At 59.6% G+C, this 25,320-nt stretch overlaps 2 protein-coding genes across 2 annotated transcripts; one reads left to right on the top strand and one right to left on the bottom strand.

Annotated features, from left to right (window-relative positions):
* Positions 1–7,603, top strand: KLC3 (kinesin light chain 3). Its single transcript, XM_058529581.1, has 13 exons — positions 1–53; positions 2,816–3,081; positions 3,541–3,771; positions 4,098–4,167; positions 4,538–4,757; positions 5,149–5,236; positions 5,313–5,414; positions 5,820–5,993; positions 6,606–6,696; positions 6,771–6,814; positions 6,889–6,995; positions 7,193–7,256; positions 7,517–7,603. Exons 2-13 carry the CDS (start codon positions 2,824–2,826, stop codon positions 7,586–7,588), a joined length of 1,521 nt encoding a protein of 506 aa, XP_058385564.1. The 5' UTR covers positions 1–53; positions 2,816–2,823; the 3' UTR covers positions 7,589–7,603.
* Positions 7,604–7,872: 269 nt separating this feature from the next.
* On the bottom strand, positions 7,873–23,481 carry ERCC2 (ERCC excision repair 2, TFIIH core complex helicase subunit). Its single transcript, XM_058529579.1, is given in 24 exon segments — positions 7,873–7,983; positions 8,485–8,628; positions 8,757–8,900; positions 9,015–9,085; positions 9,308–9,380; positions 9,486–9,578; positions 11,001–11,122; positions 11,621–11,684; positions 12,764–12,865; positions 12,964–13,033; positions 13,113–13,182; positions 15,312–15,430; positions 17,451–17,509; positions 17,511–17,620; positions 17,699–17,832; positions 17,945–18,041; positions 18,155–18,278; positions 18,539–18,655; positions 18,747–18,863; positions 21,622–21,735; positions 21,903–21,965; positions 22,042–22,119; positions 23,063–23,162; positions 23,449–23,481. Coding segments are annotated over 24 exon segments (2,283 nt in total). The 5' UTR covers positions 23,454–23,481; the 3' UTR covers positions 7,873–7,890.
* Between the last annotated feature and the right edge of the window lie 1,839 nt (positions 23,482–25,320).

The following is a 25,320-nucleotide window of genomic DNA, read 5'->3' on the forward strand; positions in this document are numbered from 1 at the left end:
GCGTGCGCGGGGCGCGGCGCGGGGCCGCGGGGCCCGGAGCCGTCGGCGGTCAGGTGGGCGCCGGGAGCGCGGGGCGGGGACCCCGGGGGCCGCGAGGATGGGGACGGGGGCGGGGGATGGGAGCTGGGCCTGGCGCACCCCTGGGCCCGCTGGCCCTGCGACGGGGACGGGCCTTGGGACCCCTGGAGGCCCCCTGCGCCGGCCTGGGGCTCCCTGGCTCTGGAGGCCCATCTGGGGCCGCGCCCCCTGCCCCGTGCGCAGGTAAACAGGAGCGAGGACGGGGCGGGGCCTCGCGGAGGGAGGGGGCCCTTGTGACGGCGCGCGGGGCTGGGCGGGAGTACATTGCGTGGTTTGGGGGGGCCTGGCCAGGATGGGGGCCTCGTGCCTGCGAGTGTGTGCGTGTGCATGAGTGAGGGTGCACGAAGCTCAGGGGTGTGTGTGATGGTGTCAGGTTGTGGATGTGCGTGTCAAAGGGAGATGGACCGTCGGTGTAACCCTGCCAGGGGGCAGAGAGACTGTGTGAATGATGTGGAATTGTTTCGCTGATGTGAAAACGTGGGTGCCTCTGATGGTGTGTCTGTAATACTGTTGGGGGGGGCCTGTGTGTATGGTAGGGCATTGAACTGTTTATAGGATTAGGTGTGAGGGTGTGTGGCCGTGGTTGTCTTTCTGCCTGTAAGATGGGGAGGGTGCCAGGGAGGTGGGGAGTGTGTGGAACAGCATGGATGTGTGCGGTGTGCCTGTGACTATCATTGTTAGCTGTGGGTTGTGTGCACAGGGCTGAGCACATGAAGGGGAGTGTGTGGCTTGGGGGGCTGTATGAGGGTGGGAACTGGTGTGTGTGGAGGAAGCAACCCGCGTGATGTGTGGCTGTGGTCGAGCCGTGAGTGTGGCTGTGACCGTTACCCACCACGGTTGCCAGTCTGGCTGTAGGTGGTGCGTGCAAAGCTGGGTCTGGAGCATTCAGCTCAGCTGTCTGAGATTGTGTGTGATGTCATGGGAGGTTGTATACGTCGGCAAAACTGCATGAATAATGGTTGCGGTTGTCAGAAGGGCTCAATGAACTTGTGTGATTGTGAGTTTGTTCATGGGGCCTGTGTGTGAGGTGTGAGACTAAGCATGGTGTGACATACATATATACACGTATAGAGAGATTGATGGCAACTGAGAGCCTGCCGTATATAAAATCCTCAGGATTACACACCTGCCCTTCCTGTGTGTGTGTGTGTGTGTGTGTGATGGTGAACGTGCGAGCAGGTGCAGAAACCGCTGGGCTGCTTCGGGTGGACATGGTGACCTGTGGGGGGCGGGTGTGGACACTGTGGCACTCCCTCTGCGCGTCTCCACAGCCGTCTGTGCCGTGGGCACCCACTTGTGACAGCGTAACTGAGTCTGAGTTCAGGGATCATTTGCACGTCCGTGTATGTGTGTGTGCACCACGTGCGGGCCTGCGAATCCCTGGCTGGCCTGGCAGGGGGCGGGGCGTGGAAGGAAGTGGGGAAGATGGTGACGGATCCGCAGTGAGTCCTGGTGGTGGTGGTGCTGAGAGGAGGTGCTGGGCAGATACTGGAGAGGTGGCTGCTTGCGGGACTGTAGGACTGTGGGACAGGGCGTGTGTCATGGGGACAGGTGCAAGGAGACAGGATGTGAGTGATCTGGGATTTGGTTATTTTTCGAAGGTGAAGGGGGAGAGACAGAGAGAGCTTCTTCATGTGTTGGCTTTTATTTCTGAAGAGAAAATAGACCTGTGTGTTGGGTTGTATTTCTAAGAGGGGAGTGTACATGTGTTATTTCTGAAAGGAAAATGTGTGTGTGTGTGTGTGTGTGTGTGATATTTCTGAGAGGAGAATGTGTATTACGTTATATTTCTAACAAGGGAGTGTGTGTGTGTGTGTGTGTGTTGAGGTGTATTTCTGAGAATGTGTATTGTGTCATATTTGAAAGGAAGGAGAGAGTGTTATATTTCTGAGAGTGTGTGTGTGTCTGTGTGTGTGAGGGCCCCAGAGGTATCACCAGCTGTCATGGACCTTGTCACCCACATACAGCCACATGAAGTCCCACATATGAGACCCCCACCCATTACGATCTGGGCCTCAGCCCCTCAGCTGTCACACGGCCGGAATGATGACACCCATGGGCCACGCCTGCCACATGTGTGTCCCGACACGCCTTGGGCTGGCTGGGCCTGTCTGCACTGGAGGGCGGAGCTCCTCTGGGTCTGTCAGCTCCACAGGCCCTGGGAGCCAACGCATGGGGCCCCCTCCCTGACCCCCCCAACCTGGAGGCCTCCTCTGCTTCCGGCACTCCAGCCCCTTGGCCCTCTCCTCGCGCCCCACCCCCAGTGGTCTGACTGGTTCCCAACAAAAACACCCTAAGAATGAGCTCACAGAGAGGCTGCCGCCTCCACCTGCCCCGCCCCACACGCCCAGCAGAGGAGGGCACCTCCAGTCCCAGGTCCCACAGCTGGAGTTCCGGGCCAGGGTGTCTGGGGTCCTCGGGGTGGGGAGGGCCGGCCAGGTGAGCTAAGGGCGAGCCAGCGGTGTGCCCTCCTTTGGTTAATTACACACAGTGGGGTTTTGGGGTTGCCCTCGGGACAGGCAAAGCTGGACGAGATTGTTCCCAGCTTCGGGCCGGCCGGGATGGGTGTGGGACAGGGTGCTGGCTGGAGTGGGCAGAGCACAGAGGCGGAGGGCTGGCCGGGAAAGATGGAGAGGGAGGGAGAGCTGGGAAGGGTCCTGCTGGCCGGAATGGCCTGGAGGCTGAGGGGCTGGTGCCTGGCCCTGGCAGTGATTCCTCCATCCCGCTTACCCCCCAGGAGCAGCAATGTCCGTGCAGGTGGCAGCCCCCGGAAGCACGGGGCTGGGCCCCGAGCGCCTGAGCCCTGAGGAGCTGGTGCGACAGACGCGACAAGTGGTGCAGGGGCTGGAGGCCCTGCGGGCAGAGCACCGCGGCCTGGCCGGGCACCTGGCTGAGGCCCTGGCAGGGCAGGGCCCGGCGGCTGGCTTGGAGCTGCTGGAAGAAAAGCAACAGGTGGTGACCCACTCGCTGGAGGCCATCGAGCTGGGGCTGGGCGAGGCCCAGGTACGAGGGGGCCAACTGGGGGGATGTGGCTCAGGCCCAGGGGGAGACCCAGGGATGAAGGGTCCGGTATGCAGGGGGGCAGCCTGGGGCAGCGGGAGGCCTAGGGGAGCCAGGCCTGGGAGGGGGAGGCTCTAGGCCAGAGATGGGGGTCTTGGTGTGTGACGGGGCCCCTTAACCCAATGGGGCCCTACATAGAACTGTGGATCCTGGGGAGACTTTGGGGTTGCACGGGTGGAATATGATGTGTCCCTAAGCATAATTTGTGGGCCTGGGTGAAATGAGAGGGGTCCCTGGGAGCCTCTGAGCATCCCTGGAGCCACACTGCAGGGGTCTCTGCAGAATCGGGGGGATCCTGGATAGCATGGGGGTGCCCTGGCTTGATCTGAGGCCCTGGGCCGGGCCTGGGGCTGCCTGGCAGGGTAGGGACCAGGCCCCCGACCTGCCCCCCACCCCCCGCAGGTACTGCTGGCCCTGTCGGCACACATGGGCGCGCTGGAGGCTGAGAAGCAGCGGCTGCGGGCACAGGCCCGGCGGCTGGCCCAGGAGAACGCGTGGCTGCGGGAGGAGCTGGAGGAGACGCAGCGGCGGCTGCGGGCCAGCGAGGAGGCCGTGGCCCAGCTGGAGGAGGAGAAGAGCCACCTCGAGTTCCTGGGGCAGCTGCGGCAGTACGACCCGCCCGCGGAGAGCCAGGTGCCAGTGCCGGGCCAGGCAGGGGCCGCAACGCGCTGCATCTCCCACCCTCCTAGATACCCCCCAGCCCCCAACCTCTCCATGGAGCCCCCAGTGCCCTAGACCCTCCAGAGAACCCCCCGAAGCTCTGCAAAACCCCACAACCCCCAGCCCCACTAGAGCCTTCCGCAGGAGCCCCCCAGCTTCCGCAAACCTGCGGATCCTCCCCAAGCCCTCAGGAGACCCCTGAGGCTCCAGACCACCTCCTCCCTCAAACCCTGAGATTCAGGACCCCAGTCTCTGAAACAAGCCCCAACCTTCATGACACCCCACTTTCCTCTCTGCAGCAGCCCGAGTCCCCCCCTCGCCGAGACAGCCTGGCCTCCCTGTTCCCTAGTGAGGAGGAGGAGAGGAAAGGTGGGTTGGGGGGAGCAAGTGACTGTGGGAGCCCAGCCGTGGAGGAGGAAAGGCCGAGGCTGGGGAGCGACTGCTGGACCCCAAGGTCTCTGAGCAGGGACTGGGGTGGTCAGAGCAGGGTGTCAGGAAGATCAAGCAGGTGGCTGTGGGGGGTGACAGCAGGCAGGTGTGGAGCCAGGCAGGCCACGGTGACCACAGCCCCACGGGCCCATCAGATGCCTGTGACCCCATCTCAGAAGTCAGTGCGGGGCCCATGGTCCCAGGGGCCGGGTGGGCAGCGAGGCAGCTACAGCTCTGGGGTGTGTGTCCCCCCTGGCGTGGGGCTGGAGGGGCAGGAGGCCTGCAGTGACTCAGCGCCCGCCACCCCCAGGTCCTGAGGCGGCGGGGGCTGCAGCAGCTCAGCAGGGTGGCTATGAGATCCCGGCCCGCCTCCGGACCCTGCACAACCTCGTGATCCAGTACGCAGGGCAGGGCCGCTACGAGGTCGCTGTGCCACTGTGCCGCCAGGCCTTAGAGGACCTGGAGCGGAGCTCAGGCCACTGCCACCCTGACGTGGCCACCATGCTCAACATCCTAGCGCTGGTCTACCGGTGAGGCCCGCAGCCGGCTGTGGCTTAAGGGGGAGCAAGGGCAGGCACCTGTTGTTGGGTGGAAGTGGGGGACCCTGGTATCTGCTCCACCAATGTGGGGCACCTGGGCTGGTGGTGAGGAGGGGCGACCCATGCAAAGAGGAGTCAGCACAGGCAAGAGACCCCAACAGGGTGAGGAAGAGACCCGGGGTGGCCGGAGGCTTGGCAGCAATCTAGGGATACAGGGACCCTGTGCTAGACCTGGGAGGAGTGGGGAGACCCAGAAGGGACCCCCAAAGGGTGTCACCCATGCTTGGTTCAGCCAGGTCCCTGGGCCTGTGGGAACGAGCCCAGCCCATGGCCCCTGCTGCCAGCCTGGCTGACCCCCTTCCATCCCTGGGCCCCCCAACAGGGACCAGAACAAGTACAAAGAGGCCACAGACCTGCTCCACGATGCCCTGCAGATCCGGGAGCAGACGCTGGGCCCGGAGCACCCCGCGGTGAGTGGGGGCCCCGGAGGGAGGGTGGGCGGGCGGGCTGTGCCTTCTCACCCGACCTGCCTCCCGGACCCCACAGGTGGCTGCCACCCTCAACAACCTGGCCGTGCTCTACGGGAGGCGTGGGCGTTACCGGGAGGCGGAGCCCCTGTGCCAGCGCGCCCTGGAGATCCGGGAGAAGGTCCTGCCCCCCTGCCCAGCCCCACGGAGTCCTTTGTCCTGCATGGCCCTTCCCGTTTGATGTTGTGAGCCCCCAATCCCGTGACCCGCCACCCTTGACCCTCTGTGAGCTCCACTTGATCCACTCCTGACTCAGATCCCGTCTTACACCTCACCTCCTGTGCCCCCAACCCGTCCCGACCTTCCAACCCCACAGGACCACCAGTACAGCCCCATCCTTGAGCCACGACTCTGACCTCACCCATCCCCAGTTTAGTGGTGTAACTTCTGCCCTCGGCCCCAACCTCATGTGACTGTCCACTCTGATCCTATAATCCCTAACTCGTGACCCCCATCACGGCTGCTGGCGTCATGTGGCCCACCAATCCCCGAGGACCCCAATGACTCGTGACCCGTGACCCCCTAGGTCCTGGGCCCCGACCACCCGGACGTGGCCAAGCAGCTCAACAACCTGGCCCTGCTCTGCCAGAACCAGGGCAAGTTCGAGGCGGTGGAGCAGCACTACGCCCGGGCCCTGAGCATTTACGAGGCCCTGGGCGGGCCCCACGACCCCAACGTGGCCAAGACCAAGAACAACCTGGTGAGGGCGCCGCGGGCATCTCGGTCCTGGGGCCCCGGGCGGCAGGGGGGACACCCATTCGCCTGAGCGTGGGATACTGCGGAGGCCCTTGGAGGTGTCCCGGGACTCCAAGCTGGGCCCTGCCTGGTGAGATGGCTCAGCACAGAGGACATGGATGAGTCAGGAAACAGGCAAGTTAGCGGCGGCCAGAGCACAGCTCCAGGGGCAGAAGAGGCTGGAGACACTGGCCGGAGCCGACAGCAGGGTTATTTATTGAGCTCTAGGCTCCCTTCTTAGTACTGCCCTGTACCATCCATTGCTTAAAGGACCCTACGAGGTAGGTGCTCCTGTGGCCCCATTTTACAGATGAGGAAACTGAGGCACACAGAGGTTGTATCTGGCCCAAGGTAGAGCAGGAAACAGGCTGAGGCAGGAAGTCACTGTCCTGCGTCACCCAGGTGGGGAGGTGGTGGGGCCGGGCTGCAAACCCACTCCGCTATAAGGTGAGGCCTCGAGTGCAGGATGAGCCCAGGCTTCTTCCTGGGGGTGGGGGGATGTGCCTGGATGCAGTGCTGGGGCCGGGGAAGGTCCCAGAGTTGAGCCAGTGTCACCCAGGCCGCCCCCTCCCCACAGGCCTCAGCCTACCTGAAACAGAACAAGTACCAGCAGGCAGAAGAGCTGTACAAAGAAATCCTCAGCAGGGAGGACCTGCCCGCCCCTCTCGGTGAGCCCCCAGACCCGCCCCCCCCAGGTGGCCCCACAGTGTCCCCACCGCAATGTCCCCCATCTGTTCCACAGGAGCCCCCAACACAGGCACAGCCGGTGACACAGAACAGGTAAAGGTGGGCGTTGCTTTGGCTCCCGGGGAGGCGACGGGGGCTGGACGGGATGGGGACTGACGGGTGTCCCCCCGCAGACCCTGCATCGGAGCAGCTCCTTCTCCAAGCTCCGAGAGTCCATCCGACGGGGAAGCGAGAAGCTGGTCTCCCGTCTCCGAGGCGAGGGGGCGGCGGGGGCAGCCGGGTGAGTGTTGTATCAGGTCAGCCAAGAGCCCTGACATCTGCAGAATCGGCGCCCACCCCTCTCCCGCTCAGGAACCTTCCATGGTTCCCATCTCCCCTGTGACGTGGACAATCAAACCTGGTGCTGGAGAAGTCTCCCCCAGGGTGGGAGCCAGACACTCCTGGACTCACCCGTTCCCCCCACCCCCTCCTTTGCAGGATGAAGAGAGCTGTGTCACTCAACACGCTGAGCATGGATGGCCCGAGGGCTGCTGGGACCCAGGTGAGGGGGGCCAGGGGCACCTGAGGCAAGGGAAGGGTGGGGATGACCGGGCTGGTGTCGGGAGCCAGGGGCTGCTAGGTGGCAGTGGGAACGGCCCCAAGGACAGGAGAATAAATGGGTTTTACTTGGAGTAGAAGCAGGGGGATGTGGGGACAGGAGGATGAGCAAGCCGGCAGCCAGGCTGCGGGGGTGGCCCTGGTGGCGACTGGGGCAGAGCTGTGTCCTGCCCCTCGCCCACCCTTCAACCATCCCGTCCCCAGTTCCCCAATCGGCACGTGAGCGAGGCCCCTCGGACACTCAGCGCCAGCACCCAGGACCTGGGCCCCCGCTAGAGTCGGCAGGACGGCGTGGCTGCAGCTTCTCGGGGAGACTGGGAGAGGGGTGGGCGGTGGGGGGTCCTTTCACCACCCTGCCTCGCTCCCCGCCTCTGGGGGGCACCCAGTATATCAGGCTTCCCCGCTGCCCTCTCCTCCTGCAATTAAAGGCCATAGATCTGGCAGCCAGCCACGTCTGTGAGGTTTCCAGCAAGGACCTTCAAGTCCCTCCCCTGAGGCTCCCTACAAGCCGCTGGGACCCAGGGCAGGTAAGACTCAGGAGTCGCACAAACACCTTTTATGGCCCGGCCCACCTCACACTACAGCTGCTGAGCAATCTGCTCTATCCTCCGCAGCGTCTCCTCCGACTGCAGCTGCTCCAGGCTGAGCAGGGACAGACCCAGCTGATCCTCCTGCGGGGGGAGAGGGGGTCAGACCAGGGGCTGGGGACGAGACGGCGGCTGCACTTCCCCACATGCCCCCATGGGGACACGGGGTCCAAGACTCGGGGCCAGTAGTGACAGGAGTGGCCCACAAAGGCCTGTGGGACAGGACGTTTGAATCTGGAAACCCATATAATGCAGAGCATAGCCTCCTGCAAACAGAAGACAGGCCCGAGGGAGGCGGCAGCCAGGGAGTTGGGTCCAAGCTAGAGAAGGATCGGCTTTCCCGAGGCCCAGCTTGCCCGGCGCCCCGGGCTCCGCGCACCTGCTCATCTATGGTAGATGCACGCTGGCAGCTGTGGCCCTCGACTCTCCCCCCAGTTCCCAGGCCTGGCACGTGGGTGCACACAAACCTCTCTTTGTGGAAGGCAGTCTGGGGGTTGCGGCGCGGGGAGAAAGCCAAGGGACCTCCCCGAGGAGGAGCTCAGCCCGGGGGGTGAAGGGAGGTGAGGGCAGGCTGCCCCGGCTCACCCGGTGGAACGGCTGTGCCATCTGCCTCAGGAAGTACTTGGCGACCTGGACCCCCTCGTCGACGGTCAGGTTGAGGTTGGCGTCCGTGAGGTGCTCCTGGATCCAGCGGGGCAGCTTCCCCCGTTTGTCCGCCCGGGCGAACCGCTTTGAGCAGGAGGGCAGGAGAGGGCGGGCGTCAGAACCCCCCTGGGGGCCCGGGCCAGGCCCTCCCTTCCCCGTCTGGAAAGCGACCGCGGGGACAGCCTGGGTGGCAGAGGCCCCTGAACCCGCACCTTGTCAGCGAAGATCATGAGGCCGTAGTCCGTCTTGCCCCTGATGGCCCGACCCACACACTGGGCCGCGTGGCGCATGGCATCGAAGGTGAGAAAGTCATTCTCGCGGATCTGGAACTGGTCCCGCAGGTATTCCAGCCGCGCCTGCAGGCGAGGAGGGCGGGGGGCGAGAAAATGGGGAGCAGTCCCTTCCTGCCTGCCCCTCCCCCACACCACACACGTCCCTGTGGACCCCAGGCACCCCCAGGCACCGCTCACCTTGAGAATGCGGCTCTGGGTGTAGACGTAGGGGACTCCGAACATGAGGACAGCCCGCCCGTAGTGGTGCACTGGGGACGGGGGCAGGAGAGAGGTCACCAGTGGGCCCCAGGAGGCCGTGCAGTGTGAGTAGGAAGAGAGTGCATGTGCTCCAAGGGCCCTGCCGGGCCCTAGGGACGAGGGAAGGGGGGCCCTCTGCGTGCCCAGGCTGTGGGTGGGTGGTCCCCTGGGGAAGCAGGCATGGCGAGAGCTCCACGCAGGCGCTGGCGGAGGGGAGGGCCTAGTCCACTCACCAAAGTCGATCCCCTCGGACACCTTGCCTCGGGCCACTGAGAGCAGGATGGCCCCACGGCCGTTCTCGCAGGCCTGGGGAGGCCAAGACGTGAGATGCGTCCCCTCAGAGCCGCCTCCTTTGGCTGCTCGGCACGCTAGCGGGTGCAGCATCCCCCACCCCCGCCCCTCCATACCCACCTCCTGGTACTTCTCCAGGGCGACACTGGTCTCAGCCCCGTCCTGGGTCTCGATAAAGAGCAGCTTGTTCCTCTGGATGTTTTCAAGGATGCCCTAGAGAAGAACTCGGGCAGGTCAGGGGGCGGGTTGGCGGAAGCTGGATTAAGGGCACGGTGCCCTGGCTACACTCAGCTGTGCCACAGATTCCCGTGCGACAGACACTTCTGTCTCCAGGCCTCAGCGTACCCAGCAGAGATCGGGGAGGGAGGGAGGGTGGTGGAATCAGCCGGCCCCACTTCTTTTGGGAAACCCTGTGACCCAGGTAGGGAACGAATCCTCGCGCCCCATCTTGCAGACAAGTAGGGCAGACATAGCCCAAGACGGCCAGGTGGGCCACTCCACCCCAGCCGGTGACTGGTGCAGAGAGTGATGTGGGCCGGGCAGAGCTGCTGCCTGGAGAGTTCACGGACACTGTAACAGAGACGTGTGGTACTGATCGAGGACAGACACGTGGACGGAGCGGTGGGACAGAACAGACAGTCCAAAAACACCCCCCACACAGATGGGCCCCTGTGCCATTTGGGGGAGAATGAACCTTGACCCCAACCTTACACCACCCAAAAGAGGTACCTCACAGAGCTAGATGTGAAAGCTAAAACTACACAGCTTCTAGAATGAAACACAGGAGACTATCTTTGTGACCTTGGCGTAGGCAAAGGTTTCCTAAATAGGACACAAAGGCACTCAGGACGTGGGGCTCCGGTGGCCGGCACCTGCCTTTCCCACTGTGTGGAAAGAGCCCGTCTGAGGACAAGACCGAGGGCTTTGCCGTGAGAGGACGAGGTGCCCCCCCACCCCCCCGCCCCCCATTCCCTGGTGCTTGGATCAGCCAAGTTCACTCATCTCACCCCAAAGAAGCCCTTGCTTTAACCTACCCCCGAGAGCGGGGCCATGGTGCTCACAGAAACAGAAAGGACACAGCTCCTCCCCCACCCCATCCTGCTGGCCGCCCAGTGCCCGGCTGTGGTGACCCCGTTTCCAGATGCCCCACGGCCTCGCCCACACACTCCCCAGCAGGGGCTCTTGCAGACTCCCTGCCCTGGTCTCCGTCCAGCCTTAATTCTCCAGAACCTTCCTCTAACAGCACAGCACCCAGCAGTCACGCTGTTACCCAGGGTCTCCACACCACGCCATAGATACTGGAAGGACACAGTGATGGCGGTGACCCCCCAAAAAAGTAGTGAGGAGATAGGGAACCCAGAAGGCGGATGTGGTTACCTCTCCTGAGAGGTATGCCTTTGAAGGAGGGGCCCTCAGAGGCAGCTAATGTTTTGGTTCTTAAACGGGATGTGGGGGCAGGGGGCAAAGGGGTGCACACTTCTTTACACTGTTCGTATGTGTTCTGTACACTGTCCTGTCACCTGATACACGTCACCATTTAAGACACAAGAGGCGTGAAGCCAACACAGAGGAACAGAGCCGCGACTGGGGAGAGAGGGGCCTTAGGGGAGCGGGGGCCGGGGTGGCCAGGCGTACCTGCTCGTACCAGGAGGCCACGGTGCTCTCCATGTACTGGTAGCTGGTGAAGAAGGCCACGATGCCATCGGGGACCACGGCGGACATCTCCAGCAGAAGGTTCCCGTAGTTCCGGATCACCGCTGTCAGGGGTCAGAGGTTGGGCTCGCTCCTGGCCTGGGTCCTCTGCCCCGCCCCCATCACAGCTTTCCTGTCTAATGTCATCTTGGACTTGGGGTCCCCAGAAACCCACTGAGGCTGTCTGTAGGGGTGTTTGCACACAGGCCACTTCTCTGGCCCTGAAGTTAGGCGTGGCCACGTGACGTGCCGTGGCCAATGAAATGGGTGTGGGAGCGGCCGAGTGTCACTCCGGGTGAACACTTTATGAGCCAGTGCACAATTCACCGTGACCCCTCCTGTCACATGTCACACCGCCGTGACCTGTCCAACGGTGGAGGTTCCCAGAGAGGAGACGGGGGACAGGCCCCCGCCCACCCACAATGGCAGGGTCTGTGGGCAAGAAGGAACCCCTGTGTTGAGCCACTTTGATTTGGGGGTACCTGTCACTGCAGCGTGACTGAGCCACTCTGATACACCTCCCTGGTCGTAACCCAAACAAACCACCCCCATGGGCAGCGTACCAATATCTTCCCGGGTCTCAAATTTGGAGCTGATGGCCACCTGGTCGTTGCCACGGCCGATGATCTGGAGAGAGCAGGAGAGGTCATAATAAGTGAAGCAGCAACAACCGCTCCAATGAGTGAGGCCGGTGGCTGCCATGCTGTTCTAAGCTTTCTAGAGACACGGAGTCATTGAATGAACCTCGGCTACCCTGTTACCTGCATGGCACAGATGAATGACCAAAGGTTCAGAGAAGGTGAGTCGCCTGTCCAAGGTCACACAGCACTAAACGGCAAAGACAGAACTGACCCCAAGCCTGTCCACGTTTCCAACCAGCAGGCACACCCTGGCCAGCCCCAGCCGCCAGGCCGGTCGGTTCCAGGAGATGCTGTGCACCGCGACCTCCACAGCCGCTGGTGCGTCCCCACCGGAAATCACAGCACCGGGACGCAGCACGTGCTCGTCACCAGTCCACAGCCCCTGAGGGGCCATGCCAAAAGCCGGAAAACCCTGGCAACTCCAGATATTTCAGTTTGGCACAAACTCATAGTAGCCAAACCTGCCCTACCCTGAGTCTACTCAGAGTCCTGACTTAGCTCCCCCAGTCTGACTCTTCAAAACGCCTTCCTGCTGAAATATAACAGGACCTTCACTGCAGGGAGCTGCCCAGGCCCCACTGGAGTGCTGCATACCGCACAGCATGTGCCTTCTTCCTAACATCTGGAAAATTCTCAATTCTAAAACCCATCTGGCCCACGGGCTTCAGAGAAGGGACTGAGGGCCTGTGTTTGACGCCTGTCGTACAGAGAAGGAGACTGAGGCAGAGCAGAGGGGTCACTGACTAAGGTCACGGCTGGACGATGAAGCGGGCAAAGCCACATTGACCAACGCCAGGCCCCCGGCCACAGGAGCACGTTACACTCATTGTCTCACTGAATCTCCCCAACCGCCCTGGAGACAGGGAGGAGGCCTTCCCATTGTACAGAGGAGAAAACTGAGGCCGGGGAGGCACGCCCACAGGGAGAGGCGGCAGCAAGCTCAGGTCTTCTGAATCCAGCCTGTGCCCTTAGCCGTAAAGCTCTCCTGCTGCGCAGAGGAGGGGGCAGAGGAGGAAAGGCGGCCCCACGCCCATGCCCCGCCCCCAGCACCCGGCCCCCACGCACCATGGGGCAGAGGCAGACCCGGGCCAGCGTCATGGTGAAGGTTGCCATGGTGACGGGGTGGAAGTCCAGAATCTTGGGGTAGATGTCCAGCGGGGACAGCGTCTACAGCAGGGACAGCAGGAAGGACCTCAGCGAGACTGGCAGGAACCAGGAGCTCCGTGGTGGAGGCGGGGGCTGGGGTAGGGGGGAAGGGTCCTCACCCCGGAGGTGATGATGACAGACTGGAAGCGCTCAAACACGGGTTTGATGGCCAGCGAGGCGTCCATGCAGCTGTGGGAAGCTGAGGTGAGGGCCAGGCCAGGGGGCTGGGCCCCCGCGGTCCGTCACATCCCCAGGGGTCGGGTCTCACCTGAAGTGCAGGATGGGGTTGGCAATGGTCGGGGTCCGGTCATCAAAGGGCTCGATGATGATGGTGAAACCTACAGGAGGCCGGTGAGGTTCCCTGGGCGCCAGGCAGAACCATGCCCACCGGCCATTCCCCAAACCCCCCACCCCCGTTAGTGAAGGGGACCAGCCACCAGCCGCCCAGGCCTAAAACCCAGGCAGCCGAGTCCAAAATACACCCCAACCTGCCTGCCTCTCCCCAGGGCCGACACCTGTGCAAACACCCATGGAGGACCCCGAGCAGAGAGCACCAAAGGTTCCTCCACAGACCCCCAGCATCGCAGGGCCCACCCCAAGGCCTCGAGCCTTCTCCTACCATCTTTCTGTCTAAGCCCCAGGAGGCCAGTCAGCTCTGTCTCCAAAGTCCATCTGCAGGCCGAGCACTTCCCCCAGCCCCTCCCCAGTCCAGCCGCCGTCACCACCCGTCTGGACCAGTGCAGTCGCCTCCTCACTGGGCTCCCAGCTCCCACCCCTGCTCCCTTCACAGCAGTCAGAGGCACCCTGGGAGCTCCTGAGTCAGAAGCCCCCCATGGCACCCCACACCCCTCCCGGGGTCCAGAATCGTCTGTGGGGCCCTGCCAAAAGAACCCATTTCCTCCTTGCTCACGGGCCTCCTACCTAACTTTCACAAACCACCAGGCTCCCTCCACCCCAGGGCCTTTGCACTTGCTGGCCCCACTGCCTGGAAAGCTTCCCAAGGTGGTTGGCTTCATTTGGTCATCTGGGACTCAGGTCAGATGTCAGTTCCTCAGAAAGGCCTTCCCTGGCCACTGCAGGCATGCTCCAACACGGTAACATATTTGTTTCTCAGGAAAACTATTGCTTCCTGAATCATCTTCCTTATTTGTTTGTGTCTTTGCTCCCTGTCTTCTCCTCTACAATATAAGTTCCAGGAGGTCAGGACTGAGGTCTTTCTTGGTTCCTGAGCCTCCCCAGTGTTGGGCCTGGCCCATTTGTTGAACAAATAGATGAATGAATGAATTCACATATTCAATTTCACTTAAAAAAAATCAAGTCCTCTGTGCCCAGCCCTGTGCTGGGGACACAGCAGTGACCGAGACAGCTCTGGCCCTGCCCTCTCAGGGCTCACAGTCCAGTGATGGGGACAGACCTGTCCCCAGAGTGACCACTCAGAGTGCAGGGCTGGGACAGGGGAGCCCACGGGAGGGGGCCTGATGCACCCTGGGCATCAGAGAGGGCTTCCTGGAGGAGGGGACATCTCTACTGAGCCGAGAACTGATGGATGATGGGGAGGTAGCTGGGGACTGAGAAAGATGGGGAACGATGTTCCAGGTACAAGACTGAGGTGTTGGTACACAGGGGAGTGGGGAGGAGAGGAGAAAGCCAGAGAGGGAAGATGGTGGGACAGAGGGACGGACAAAGAAGGAAGCTTCCAGCGGGACTTGCTGCTGATCGGCCCTGGGGTGGGGGGACGGACTCCCCGTCCTCCTGCTGAGCCCGGCCCGGCTGCAGGATGTCAGGCGGGCCTGACCTGGTTTCCCGGATAGAGGAGTAATCCCCGGGGATCAGACTGAGCCCTCGGCCAGCTTAAAGCTGAGGACGGGGAGGGACCGCGGACCGATAAAGCCTCCGGGACACTTCCCCTCTCCCTGCAAGCTGGAAACCTGAGCACCATCCTCAACCCCTCTCCCCCATGCTCCCCAGTCCCAGGCACCAAGGCCCAGCCTCTTTACCTCCCTCATCTCTCTCCAGCCCTCCCTTTTCTCTTCCCGCCGTGGCCCAGGCTCCTCGTCTCCTGCCCCCAGTCCCTGCCAGAAGAATCTTTCTAAAGCACAAATCTGCCCCTGCTCCTCTCTTGCTCAGAACCCGCCATGGCTCCCCAGTGCCGTCGTGAGCAGAATGAACAACTCCTTACCACACCCTAGAGTGTGAGCTGACCCCACAGAACTTCTCTGGCCTCACTCAGGCCAGTGCCCGCCCCCATCCCTCTCCACTCCACAGCCAGAGGGAGCTTTGAGAATACAAACCTGAGCATGAGGCTCGCTCACTCAAGAACTGTCCGTGGCTCCCCAGTGCCCTCAAAATAAAGCCCAAACTCCCGAGCCCAGCCCTACAGGGTCCTGTGTGTCTTGAGTCCCACAGCCAACCCTCTGGACTCCACTGGGACCCTGACCCCAGCAGAGGCGGGAAGAGGGGGGCTTACCCTTGGCGTAGGTGCTGACGAGGGTGGCGAAGTTGGCGAGAAGGGTGAGCGGGGAGAAGTCGGCGAGGTCGGCGATCTCCAGGGTGTACAGGAGGGAGCGGAGGCGCTCGGCGCAAAATCTGGAGTGGGGGCGAGGGAGTCAGGGGGCGGGGGCAGGCAGGACCAGGACCAGCGGCCAGGACAGAGCACGTGGCCACGTGTCTGTCTCCCCAGGTCACTGGGCGCTCCGGGAGGGCAGGGACCGGGGCTGTTTCGGTCACCTCTGTGTCAGCAGCCACGCTGCTTGATGGCACATACAGAGCAACAATCATACACCTGAGTACGTGGTCGTACGTCACACGTGGTCACACTATCTCGTACGCACGTTCTCAGTCAAAACAGAGACGCACAACCACACCCAGATTCCCACTTCACGATGTGAATCCTGCACGGCCACACGGTCACATGCTCACGCCCAGAACCTCTCACACCGCCTGTCACACTTGGCCACCCACCCTCAGTGACACACACGGTGTCAGAGTCCCACAATCTCACGCCCCCTCGAGGAGCCTCACACACACTGCGTCAACAGCACGCATGCACACGCAAGGCCACCCACCCACCAACGCTGACAGTCGGGCTTGAGGCTCTCACCCCTCAGGGACAGGTCACAGAGCAGGACCGCCTGGCTGCAAGTTTAAAACTCGCCTCCTGAACGTGATTTCTTCAAATCTGTCTTCTCTACCCCTCCCCACTGGCTGTGATCCCCCAGCCTCAGGGCTCCCCTGTCGCAGCCCTGCCCACTCTGGGTCGCCCCTGTCTCATCCCTTTGTTTCCCTCACAAGTCCCCTCCTCCAGGAAGCCTGCCCTGATCTCGATCTCATAGTTATTTAATGTTTCTTCCTCTGATTCTCACGATGTTGGTGGGGTGGGACCATCTCTCTCTTGTTCCCACTGCATCCCCTCCTCCAGGAAGCCCACCTGGTCCCCTGCTGGGTCAGGTGCCCCCTCTGTGTTCCCTCAGCCCTCTGGGCTCCCCCACCTCAGTTCTGCCCATTCTGGGTCATCCCTGGTCTAGGACAGGTCTGTCACCCCCTGGACGGTGAGCCCAGGAAGGCAGGGCCAGAGCTGTCTTGGTCACCCCCATGTCCCCAGCACACAGCAGTCACTTGGGGAACATGTGTCAAGTGGCTAAGATCCTCTCTTTGCCCTCACAAGTCCCCCATCCAGGGGAGACCAGGGAAGCCACACAGAGGGCCGTCCCACACCCTCAGGGGCAGGGCGGCAGGGGCTTCAGAGCCCTACAGACCTGGCTCTGCACGACTACCCCACACAGTGCTGTGTGACCCTCCTCTCCAGGTCCCGTGTCCTCATCTGCAACACGGGGACACTGCACTGAGATTCCATGAGAAACGGAACATAGAATGCTTAGCTCCTCGTCAGTCCTCAGACAGGGTAAGTGACTTGTATCATGCTTTCTCATTTAACCACCACAGAAACCTGGGAGTAAAGGAGATGACCCCCTACTAACTTTTCAAACGAGGAAACTGAGGGTCAGAGAAGACCAGTGACATCCAAAACAGCAAAGGGAAAGTACAGGAAGCCTCACCCCACTCCCAGGTCCATTCTCTGCCTGCTCTGTGCCGGGGAGACTGACCCCCCCCCAGATTGCATCATGGGGATGCGCCTGCCCTCAGGCTTGGGGGACAACTAGCAGCGCCGGTGTAAGGGGACGCGGGTCCAGGGGTCCTCAGCATTTTCCCCCAGCTCCCACCCTGCTGGGCCTCGTCAGGAGCCCCTCTCCAGGGCCGCTCCCTGCCCTGCCCCGGTGACCTGGGGTAGAAATCTCTCTGAGCTCTAACAAGTGCCCAGGGGCCTCACCACCCCTGTGGGTCCTCCCCGCTGCCTGCCCCCTCTATAAACAGTCCTCCATCAAACTCGCTTCAGGTAAATTCTCCGATCCAGCCCTGTGTTGCCTGCCAGGCCCCCACCCAACGCAGGGACCCAGCACCAGCAGGGACCTCGCCCACAACCTTGTCCAACCAACGGTGTCACACATGCCCCCCCCCCTCCTCGCGTCTCCCGACACTGGCGACGCGGTGACCCAGGCCCGGCTCGGAGGACCAGGCTCGGCCCCCGCCCCGCAGGGACCGGGCGCACCTGAGGGGCTTGCGCTGGATGCACACGCGCTGGGCCAGGCCGCTCAGGAAGGCGGGGGGGGCTCTCCTGCACCACGTGCTGCACGCGCAGCCGCCACTTGACGTACTCCAGCAGGCGCCGCAGGAAGCCCAGGAAGTGCTCGGCCGTGCGGATGGAGCCGGGCACCGCCTCTGCGGGGAGAGGGGGTCAGGCGCCGCGGGGACGGCGAGCACGGGCGGGGGCTGGGGGCCGGGGGCCGGGCGGCTCACCCTGCAGCACCTCGTCGGGCAGCACCGGGTTGGCCAGGTGCGCGTCCGTCTCCCGGGCGACGCTGGCCTCCCGCAGCCCCTCCACCAGGCGCCGGTACTCCTCCCGCAGGCGCTGCTCATCTGTCTCCTTGATCCTGCGGGAGACGGCGTGTGGGCGGGCGGGGACGCCTGCGGGGCATTGGGGTGGCGGGGGGCAGGTCAGGCAGAGAGCAGGGGCCTGGGGGCAGGGTGGGCACCAGAGCCGACCTGAGCACCGTCTTCTGCAGGGTCTCCAGGTTGCCCTGGCACCGGTCGAGGGTCCGGCGGGTGATATTGACACTCATGGAGTCGATGCAGACGTTGTCTAGAGAAGAGGGCAGAGAGGCTCGGCTCCGCCAGGCAGAGGGGAGCAGCCTGAAGGGCTGGCGGCTGGCACCCTCCACGCCCCCTGCCCCCCGGATCTGGGGCCTTCCTCACCGATGTTGTGGGCCTCGTCAAAGACCACCACGGCCTTGCGGGCCAGCTCCTTGGACACCTGGTCTGCAATCTTGGGGTCCAGGAGGTAGTGATAGCTGTACACCACCACATTGGCGTGCAGGATCTGGGGGCCGAGGAGGGCACTTACCCCAGCCCGCCTGCCAGCACCCACCCCGGGCCCTGCCACCCCCGTCACTCCCTCCCAGGCCCACAGGGGTAAGACAGGAGAGAGACACGGGCAAGGCACGAATATAAGTAAACGGATTGAGACAGACAGACTGCCAGATATAGACATGGACCCACAGGGAGATACAGGCAGACAGATGGGCAGGCAGCCTGTAACCCTCACACAAGCCCCTCTGCCCACCCCGCCAGCCTCCTCACCGAGTAGCGGGCAAGGAAGTACGGGCACCAGCCCTGGCGCTTCCCCAGGGCCTTCAGGTCATCCAGGTTGTAGATGCCAGCGGGGAGGGGGACCTGGCGCCCATGGGTGTCAAATTCCTGGGTGGGGCGAGAGGGAGCCTGCGGGTCAGGGAGGTTGGCCGTCCCAAGCAGCTCGCCCTCCCTCCCTCGGCCCTCCCCCCGTGGGCACCTCGTAGAAGCGGCAGTGGGGCAGGCTGGGGTCCTGCTGGTACTGCGCCCGCACGTAGGAGGCCGTGAGGCTGTGGCATTTCCCGTCAACGTCCTTCCCAAAGCGCAAGGGCGTCACCTGGGCAGACGAGGGGCATCTTAGCACCGAGACAGGCCGAGGAGCCTAACTAGTCCTGGAACTGGGGGCTCACCTCACAGCTAGGTGGGATGGGAGGCTGTCCTGGCCCATCCGGGGTGAGACTCGGGGATTTTTGGAAAACTCGAACCTCAACCTGTTTCATTATTAAACAGTTAAGACACTTGGGAACTCACGGCAGAGACGCAAGAGTGGTAAGATTGTTCGACTCTTCAAATTATTATTTTTAAAACATTAAGCCCTATATACAATAGGATATTATTCAGCGATAAAAAAGAAGGAAATCTTGCCATTTGCGACAACATAGATGGACCTTGAGGGCATTATGCTAAGTGAAATAAGTCAGAGAGAGAAAGACAAATATCTTATGAACTCACTTATATGTGGAATCTAAAAACACAAACCAAACAAACTCATAGATACAGAGAATAGATGAGGGGGGCAGGGGGTGGATGAAATGGGTCAAAAGGTATAAACTTTCAGGTACAAAATAACTAAGTCATGGGAATGTAATGTACAGCATGGTGACTATAGTTAATAATGCTGTACTGTATATTTGAAAGTTGCTAAGACAGTAGATCTTAAAAGTTCTCATCACAAGAAAAAAAAATTTTTGTAACTACATAGGTGACAGACATTAACTAGACTTATTGTGGTGATCATCTTGCAATGTATACAAATATCAAATCGTTATGTTCTAACCTGAAACTAATATAATGTTATATGTCAATTAGACCTCAATAAAAAAAAATTAAGCCTTGAAGATTCTTTAGCATATAAATTGAGGATAACTGCTTTATCTTTTTTTTTCCCCCCAAAGCCCCAGTAGATAGTTGTACGTCACAGTTGCACATCCTTCTAGTTGCTGTATGTGGGACGCGGCCTCAGCATGGCCGGAGCAGCGGTGCGTCGGTGCGCGCCCGGGATCCGAACCCGGGCCGCCAGCAGCGGAGAGTGCGCACTCAACCACTAAGCCACTGGGCCGGCCCTGCTTTATCTTTTAAAATGCTAAAACAGCCAGAACCTTGGCGAGGTCTAAGAATCAGAGGAGGTTCTGGTCGCACAGTCTGAGAACCTGCCTTGCCTTCACCCTGCCCTGTACCCTCCGAGGCTCTGCTGGTGGCACCACCACAGCCCAGGGCTGTCTTTCCTCAGAATAAAACCTTGGGGCCGGCCCGGTGGCTTAGCGGTTAAGTGCGTGCGCTCCGCTACTGGCGGCCCAGGTTTGGATCCTGGGTGCACACCAACGCACCGCTTCTCCAGCCATGCTGAGGCCGCGTCCCACATGCAGCAACTAGAAGGATGTGCAACTATACAACTATCTACTGGGGCTTTGGAGAAAAAAAGGAGGAGGATTGGCAATAGATGTTAACTCAGAGCTGGTCTTCCTCAGCAAAAAGAGGAGGATTGGCATGGATGTTAGCTCAGGGCTGATCTTCCTCACAAAAAAAAAATAAAACCTTTCCTTCGCCAAGGGAAGGCTCTGAGGCTGCTGCCCCTTCCCTCTCCCCTTCTCATTTCATCAGTCGCCAAAGCCTGTGCTACTTCTCTTTAATTATCATTCATCATATATATCATTTCTCATATATTCCTACAAATAATGTTACATAATAGATATTCCATGAGTTACCACACATTAAGTGCTTAGAACAGTGTCTGGTGCACAGGGAACCCAATAGTTTGGTAACATAATTTAATAACAACTAATATTCTATGTGTCATACATTATTATATATTAATATCATAATTTCTAATAGTCTTTTAGCTCTTTGCACATGCTAAGGGCTATATGCATTATCTGGCCCAATCTTTTTTTTTTATTATTGAGCTATTATTGGCATACGACATTATATTAGTTTCAGGTGTACAACATAATGATTTGATATTTGTATATATTGCGAAATGATCAGCACAATGAATCTAGTTAACATCTATCACCACGTATTGTTACAATTCTTTTGCTTATGATGAGAACTTTTAAGACCTATTCTCTTAGCAACTTTCAAATATACAATACAGTATTATTTTTTTTAAAGATTTTATTTATTTATTTTTCCCCCCAAAGCCCCAGTAGATAGTTGTATGTCATAGCTGCACATCCTTCTAGTTGCTGTATGTGGGACGCGGCCTCAGCATGGCCGGAGAAGCAGTGCGTCGGTGTGCGCCCGGGATCTGAACCCGGGCCGCCAGCAGCGGAGCACGCGCACTTAACCGCCAAGCCACGGGGCCGGCCCTGTATTATTAACTATAGTCACCTTGCTGTACATTACATCCCCAGGACTTATTTATTTTATAACTGGAAGTTTGTACTTTTTGACCCCCTTCACCCATTTTGCCCACCCTCCAGCCCCCTTGCCCAATCTTATCAACAACTATATGAAGAAGGTAATGAATTATCCCCATTTTACAGAAAGGAAGACTGAGGCCTACACAGTAGAAATCTCCCATCCAAGAGCACACGGCTAATAAGTTGCAGAGCCAGGAAAGCAGGCCTCCCAGACTCCAGGAGCTGCCTTTTTAACCTCTCCCAGGCTGGGGGAAGTGGGAAGTCTCCCCGGAGGAGGTGTGCTTGCCTGGGCCGTGAATGATGAGTGGGAATCTGATGAGCGAGAAGAGAAGTCTGTGTGTGGCCCCTGCATACCTCCCTGACAGGTCTGGTCTGCGGATCTAGGACTCCTGGTTGGATGGAAGAGTTTCCTCAGCCCCGAGGCTTAGGGCGAGGGGAAAAATGGGCGCTCACCTCAGGATGAATACACAGGTTCTTCCGGGAGCTCAGAGCCAGCCCCAAAAACTGCAGCTTCTCGCCCTCCTGCTTCTCGTAGAAGTTGAGCAACTTTCGAAGCTCCTCGATCACCTGGTCCGGTCGAGGAGGGAGGGGGGACTCAGCCTCGTTGAAAGCACAAAGCCCCTGCCCAGCCAGGCCCCAACCCTTCCCCAGCTTCCCAAGCGCCCCCAAAGCTGTGATGGCCACCACCAGGGGGACCAACAGGTCCAGGAGCACTGGGATTGGGCCTGGCTCACCTTCTCAATCTCAGGCACAGTCCTCGAGCAGTAGATGAGTTTAGTCACCTCCAGCGGATAAGCCTGCCGACGACAATGGCCTCAGCCCCTGTCCAGCCTGCTCCCTCTTTCCCCTACACGGGCCCACTGGGTCACTCACCCGCTGGTATGCCATGATCAGGGCCAACAGGGACACTGTCTTCCCGGTGCCCGAGGGCATCTCCAGCACTCCATGACCCTGTGTGTTGAGGGTGGCAGGGACAAGACACAGGCTCTCAGAACTTCAGGGACACAAATTCTGGGGACCTCCTCTCCAGAATGCCATCATCTTGGAATAGCAGGACAACACAGCAGCTAAAAGTCTGGGCCCCAGGGGCAGTGGGTTTAAACCCGCTTCTGCCTTTCTGGCCTCAGTTCCTTCATCTTTAAAATGGGCCTCATAAGCACTTCTTCATAGCATAACTATGAGGATTAATGAGCAACTGGGGGTTAAATACCTAGCATCTGAAATATAGTGACCCCTTTTCCTTTTAATTTCACAAACACTTCCACAGCACTCACTTTGTGCCTGGCACTACTTCTAAGCGTCTTACATTAGGGTTTCTCAACCTTGGCTCTATTGACATTTTGGGGCCAGATAATGCTTGCGGAGGGCTGTCCTATGCACTGTAGGATGTTTAGCAGCATCCATGGCCTCTACCTACTAGATGCCAGTAGCACCCCTCGACCCGTATGACAACCAGGAATGTCTCCAGACACTGCCAATGTCCTCTGGGGGGCAAGATGGTCCCCAGTTGAGAACCACTGTCTGCCTGAGTGAATTAACTCATATAACCCTGACATAACCTCCGAGGTAGGTACTATTACTATGGCCATTTTACAGAGGTGAAAACTGGAACGGGGAGATTAAGTGATTGACCCAAGGGCACACAGCTGTGGGTCCAGGATTCCAACCCAGGCAGCCGACTCCAAAGTTTATACATTCCTAACCACTGAGCAGCTCAGCCTTCGATAACTGTTGGTGGCTACTATTATGAACTATTATTATGTAAGATAACGGGAGGGTTGGGAGTGCTGGCTCCCTAGGACCTCAGGTTTCTAAAATCTAGACGTGCTGCAGTCTCCAGACGCCCGTGGGGCAGCCCCCCGGTCAGGTGGGCAGCGGCGGCCGGCCCACCCACCTTGGCGTCCAGCGTGCGCTTAAGCTCCAGCATGTAGGAGAACTGCTCCGGGTAGATGTAGTCGTAGGGGAAGTAGACCAGCAGCCCGTCCACGTTGAGCCTGGCGGCGGGGACTGCCGGGTCAGTCGCCCGTCCCCTTAGGCAGCCCCCAAACTCCCCTGTCGTCCGACAGACCCGCCGGTCCCCCCGGCCATCCCCCAGTTCCCAGAAGCCTCCGGGTCCCCGGCATCTCCTCGCTGACCATCCCCGTTACGGCCTCGTGGGTACCCACCCCCACCCCTGCAGCCTCTCCTTGGCCCTCTGGGGCCCCAGGCGCGGCCCCCGGCCCCCCGATCCTCCAGACCCCCACGCCCGCTCGCGAGCCGCGCATCCCGACCCCCTCTCACTTCATGGCGCCGGCCGCGGAGTGAAGCGGCGTCGGCCCGCCTCCCTCATGAATATTCAGTCAGAGGCAGGATCCGTGGGCGTCCTCGAACGGCCTCTCCATCTTTCTCATGACGCCATTGGCTTATCCTGCCCGTCACTCCAGTGGGGCGGAGCCAATCGGGATAATGCGCGTGCGCACGGCAATGGGAGGGCGGGCTCCCGGGAGAGGCGGGGCCGGAGGCGTCTCTGAGGATCGCCGAGTACCAAGAACAAAACATGGAGGGAAGAGAACCGAGAGAATCGATCCCACTTGTTAGGATTCTTTCTTTCTGCATCTGCCCGGATTGTTTGAGTAGCGAATAGAATCTTAGGGAAAATTACAGAGAAAGTGGGGACTCCTTCGGGGCCCATGAGTTAGGAGTGGCTTCGCGACACCAGAAAAACATGCACTTATAAAACGCCTGCTGTGTCCTAGACCTCTCTGGGATAAATAACTCCTCCCATTTATTGAGCTCCTGCTGTTTGCCAAATACTGTGCCAGACGTCTTAATCAGCCAGTAATGGAAAGGTGGTGTGGTTTGGTGGTTAAGGTGTGGAGTCTGGAACCAGAAGGCCTGGGTCGAAATCCTGGCTCCACTCTCTGTGTGACCTTGCTCAAATTACTTAATTTCTCTGGGGTTCCATTTTCTCTTCTGCAAAGTAGGAACAATTAGGTTATCTACAATGTAGATGATGCTTAATTAACCCACATAAAGCAGTTAAAACTGGGCTTAGCACATACTAAGCATTCAATGAATGCTAGTAGCTTTTATGTGTTCGTTCAACAACTAGCTATGGGGCATCTTCTGTATGCCTGACCCCCTGTTAGGCCCTGGGAACACAGAGGTGACCAAGACAGCCCCTGTTCCTGTCCTCAAAGAACAGATACTAAACATACAAATAAATATATGATGACAAGTGCTGCGAAGAAAATTTTCAGGCAACCATAAGGGCTGTGTACAGAAGCCTGCGGTCAACTGTGGGGTGTGAGTGTTGACCAGAACAGTGGTCACCGAAGGTTTCTTTGAGGAAATGAGGTTTGAGTAGAGACAGGAAGTATGAGAAGGAACCAACCAGCCAAGGGGGATGGATGAGGGAAGTGGAAAGGGTGTTCCAGGCAGAGGGAACACTACACGTATATAAAAGCTCTGAGGACAGAAGAAAGCTGTTACCTCAAAGGGCTGAACGGAGTGCTGTGTGGTGGAATTCAGCAAGGACAGAGAGTAGAGAGAAGCAGCTGGAGGGCCGGGCAGGGCCAGATCAAAAAGTTTTACAGCGGCCTACAGAGAGCTCTCTCTAACTAGCTGACCCCCTCATCATGCCCACACCAACCCAACTTACCTCTCTCTAATCTCCTCTTCTCTCCCTCAGTTCATTCTGTTTCAGCAACGTTATCCTCCTTGCTGTTTCCAAAAATGCATGAGACACTTCCTACCTCAGGGCCTTTGCACCTGCTCTTCCCTCTGCCTGGAATGCTCTTTCCCCTGATGTCCACATGGCTGATCTACTCACCTTCTCCAGGTCTTTGCTCAAGGGTCACCTTCTAGGAGGCCTTCCCCAACCACCAAATGAAACTCAACCCCTGCACACACACGAACACACACTACGCTGTATCTCCCCTGCTTTTTTTTTCTTCAGAGCCCATCTAACCATCTGACATACTGAATATTTGACTTATTTTGTTTAGAAAGTCAGCTCCGTACAGACAGGGAATTTGTCCACTTGATTCACTACTATAGCTGCAGTGCCTGCTACCATGCCTGGCACACAGTAGGGGCTTAATAAACATTTGTTGAGAGAGTAACTAAGCAGGGAAGGGAAATGATCAAATGTGCATTTTGAACCCATAATTC

The sequence above is a fragment of the Diceros bicornis genome, chromosome 34, assembly GCF_020826845.1.
Source record: "Diceros bicornis minor isolate mBicDic1 chromosome 34, mDicBic1.mat.cur, whole genome shotgun sequence".
In the NCBI taxonomy this organism is placed as follows: Eukaryota; Metazoa; Chordata; class Mammalia; order Perissodactyla; family Rhinocerotidae; genus Diceros; species Diceros bicornis.

Coding starts and splice junctions, on each gene's coding strand:
- KLC3 (XM_058529581.1), top strand. CDS start 2,824: ATGTCCGTGCAGGTGGCAGCCCCCGGAAGCACGGGGCTGGGCCCCGAG. Junction 3,082..3,540: donor TGGGGCTGGGCGAGGCCCAG/GTACGAGGGGGC, acceptor CACCCCCCGCAG/GTACTGCTGGCCCTGTCGGC. Junction 5,237..5,312: donor TGGGCCCGGAGCACCCCGCG/GTGAGTGGGGGC, acceptor CGGACCCCACAG/GTGGCTGCCACCCTCAACAA.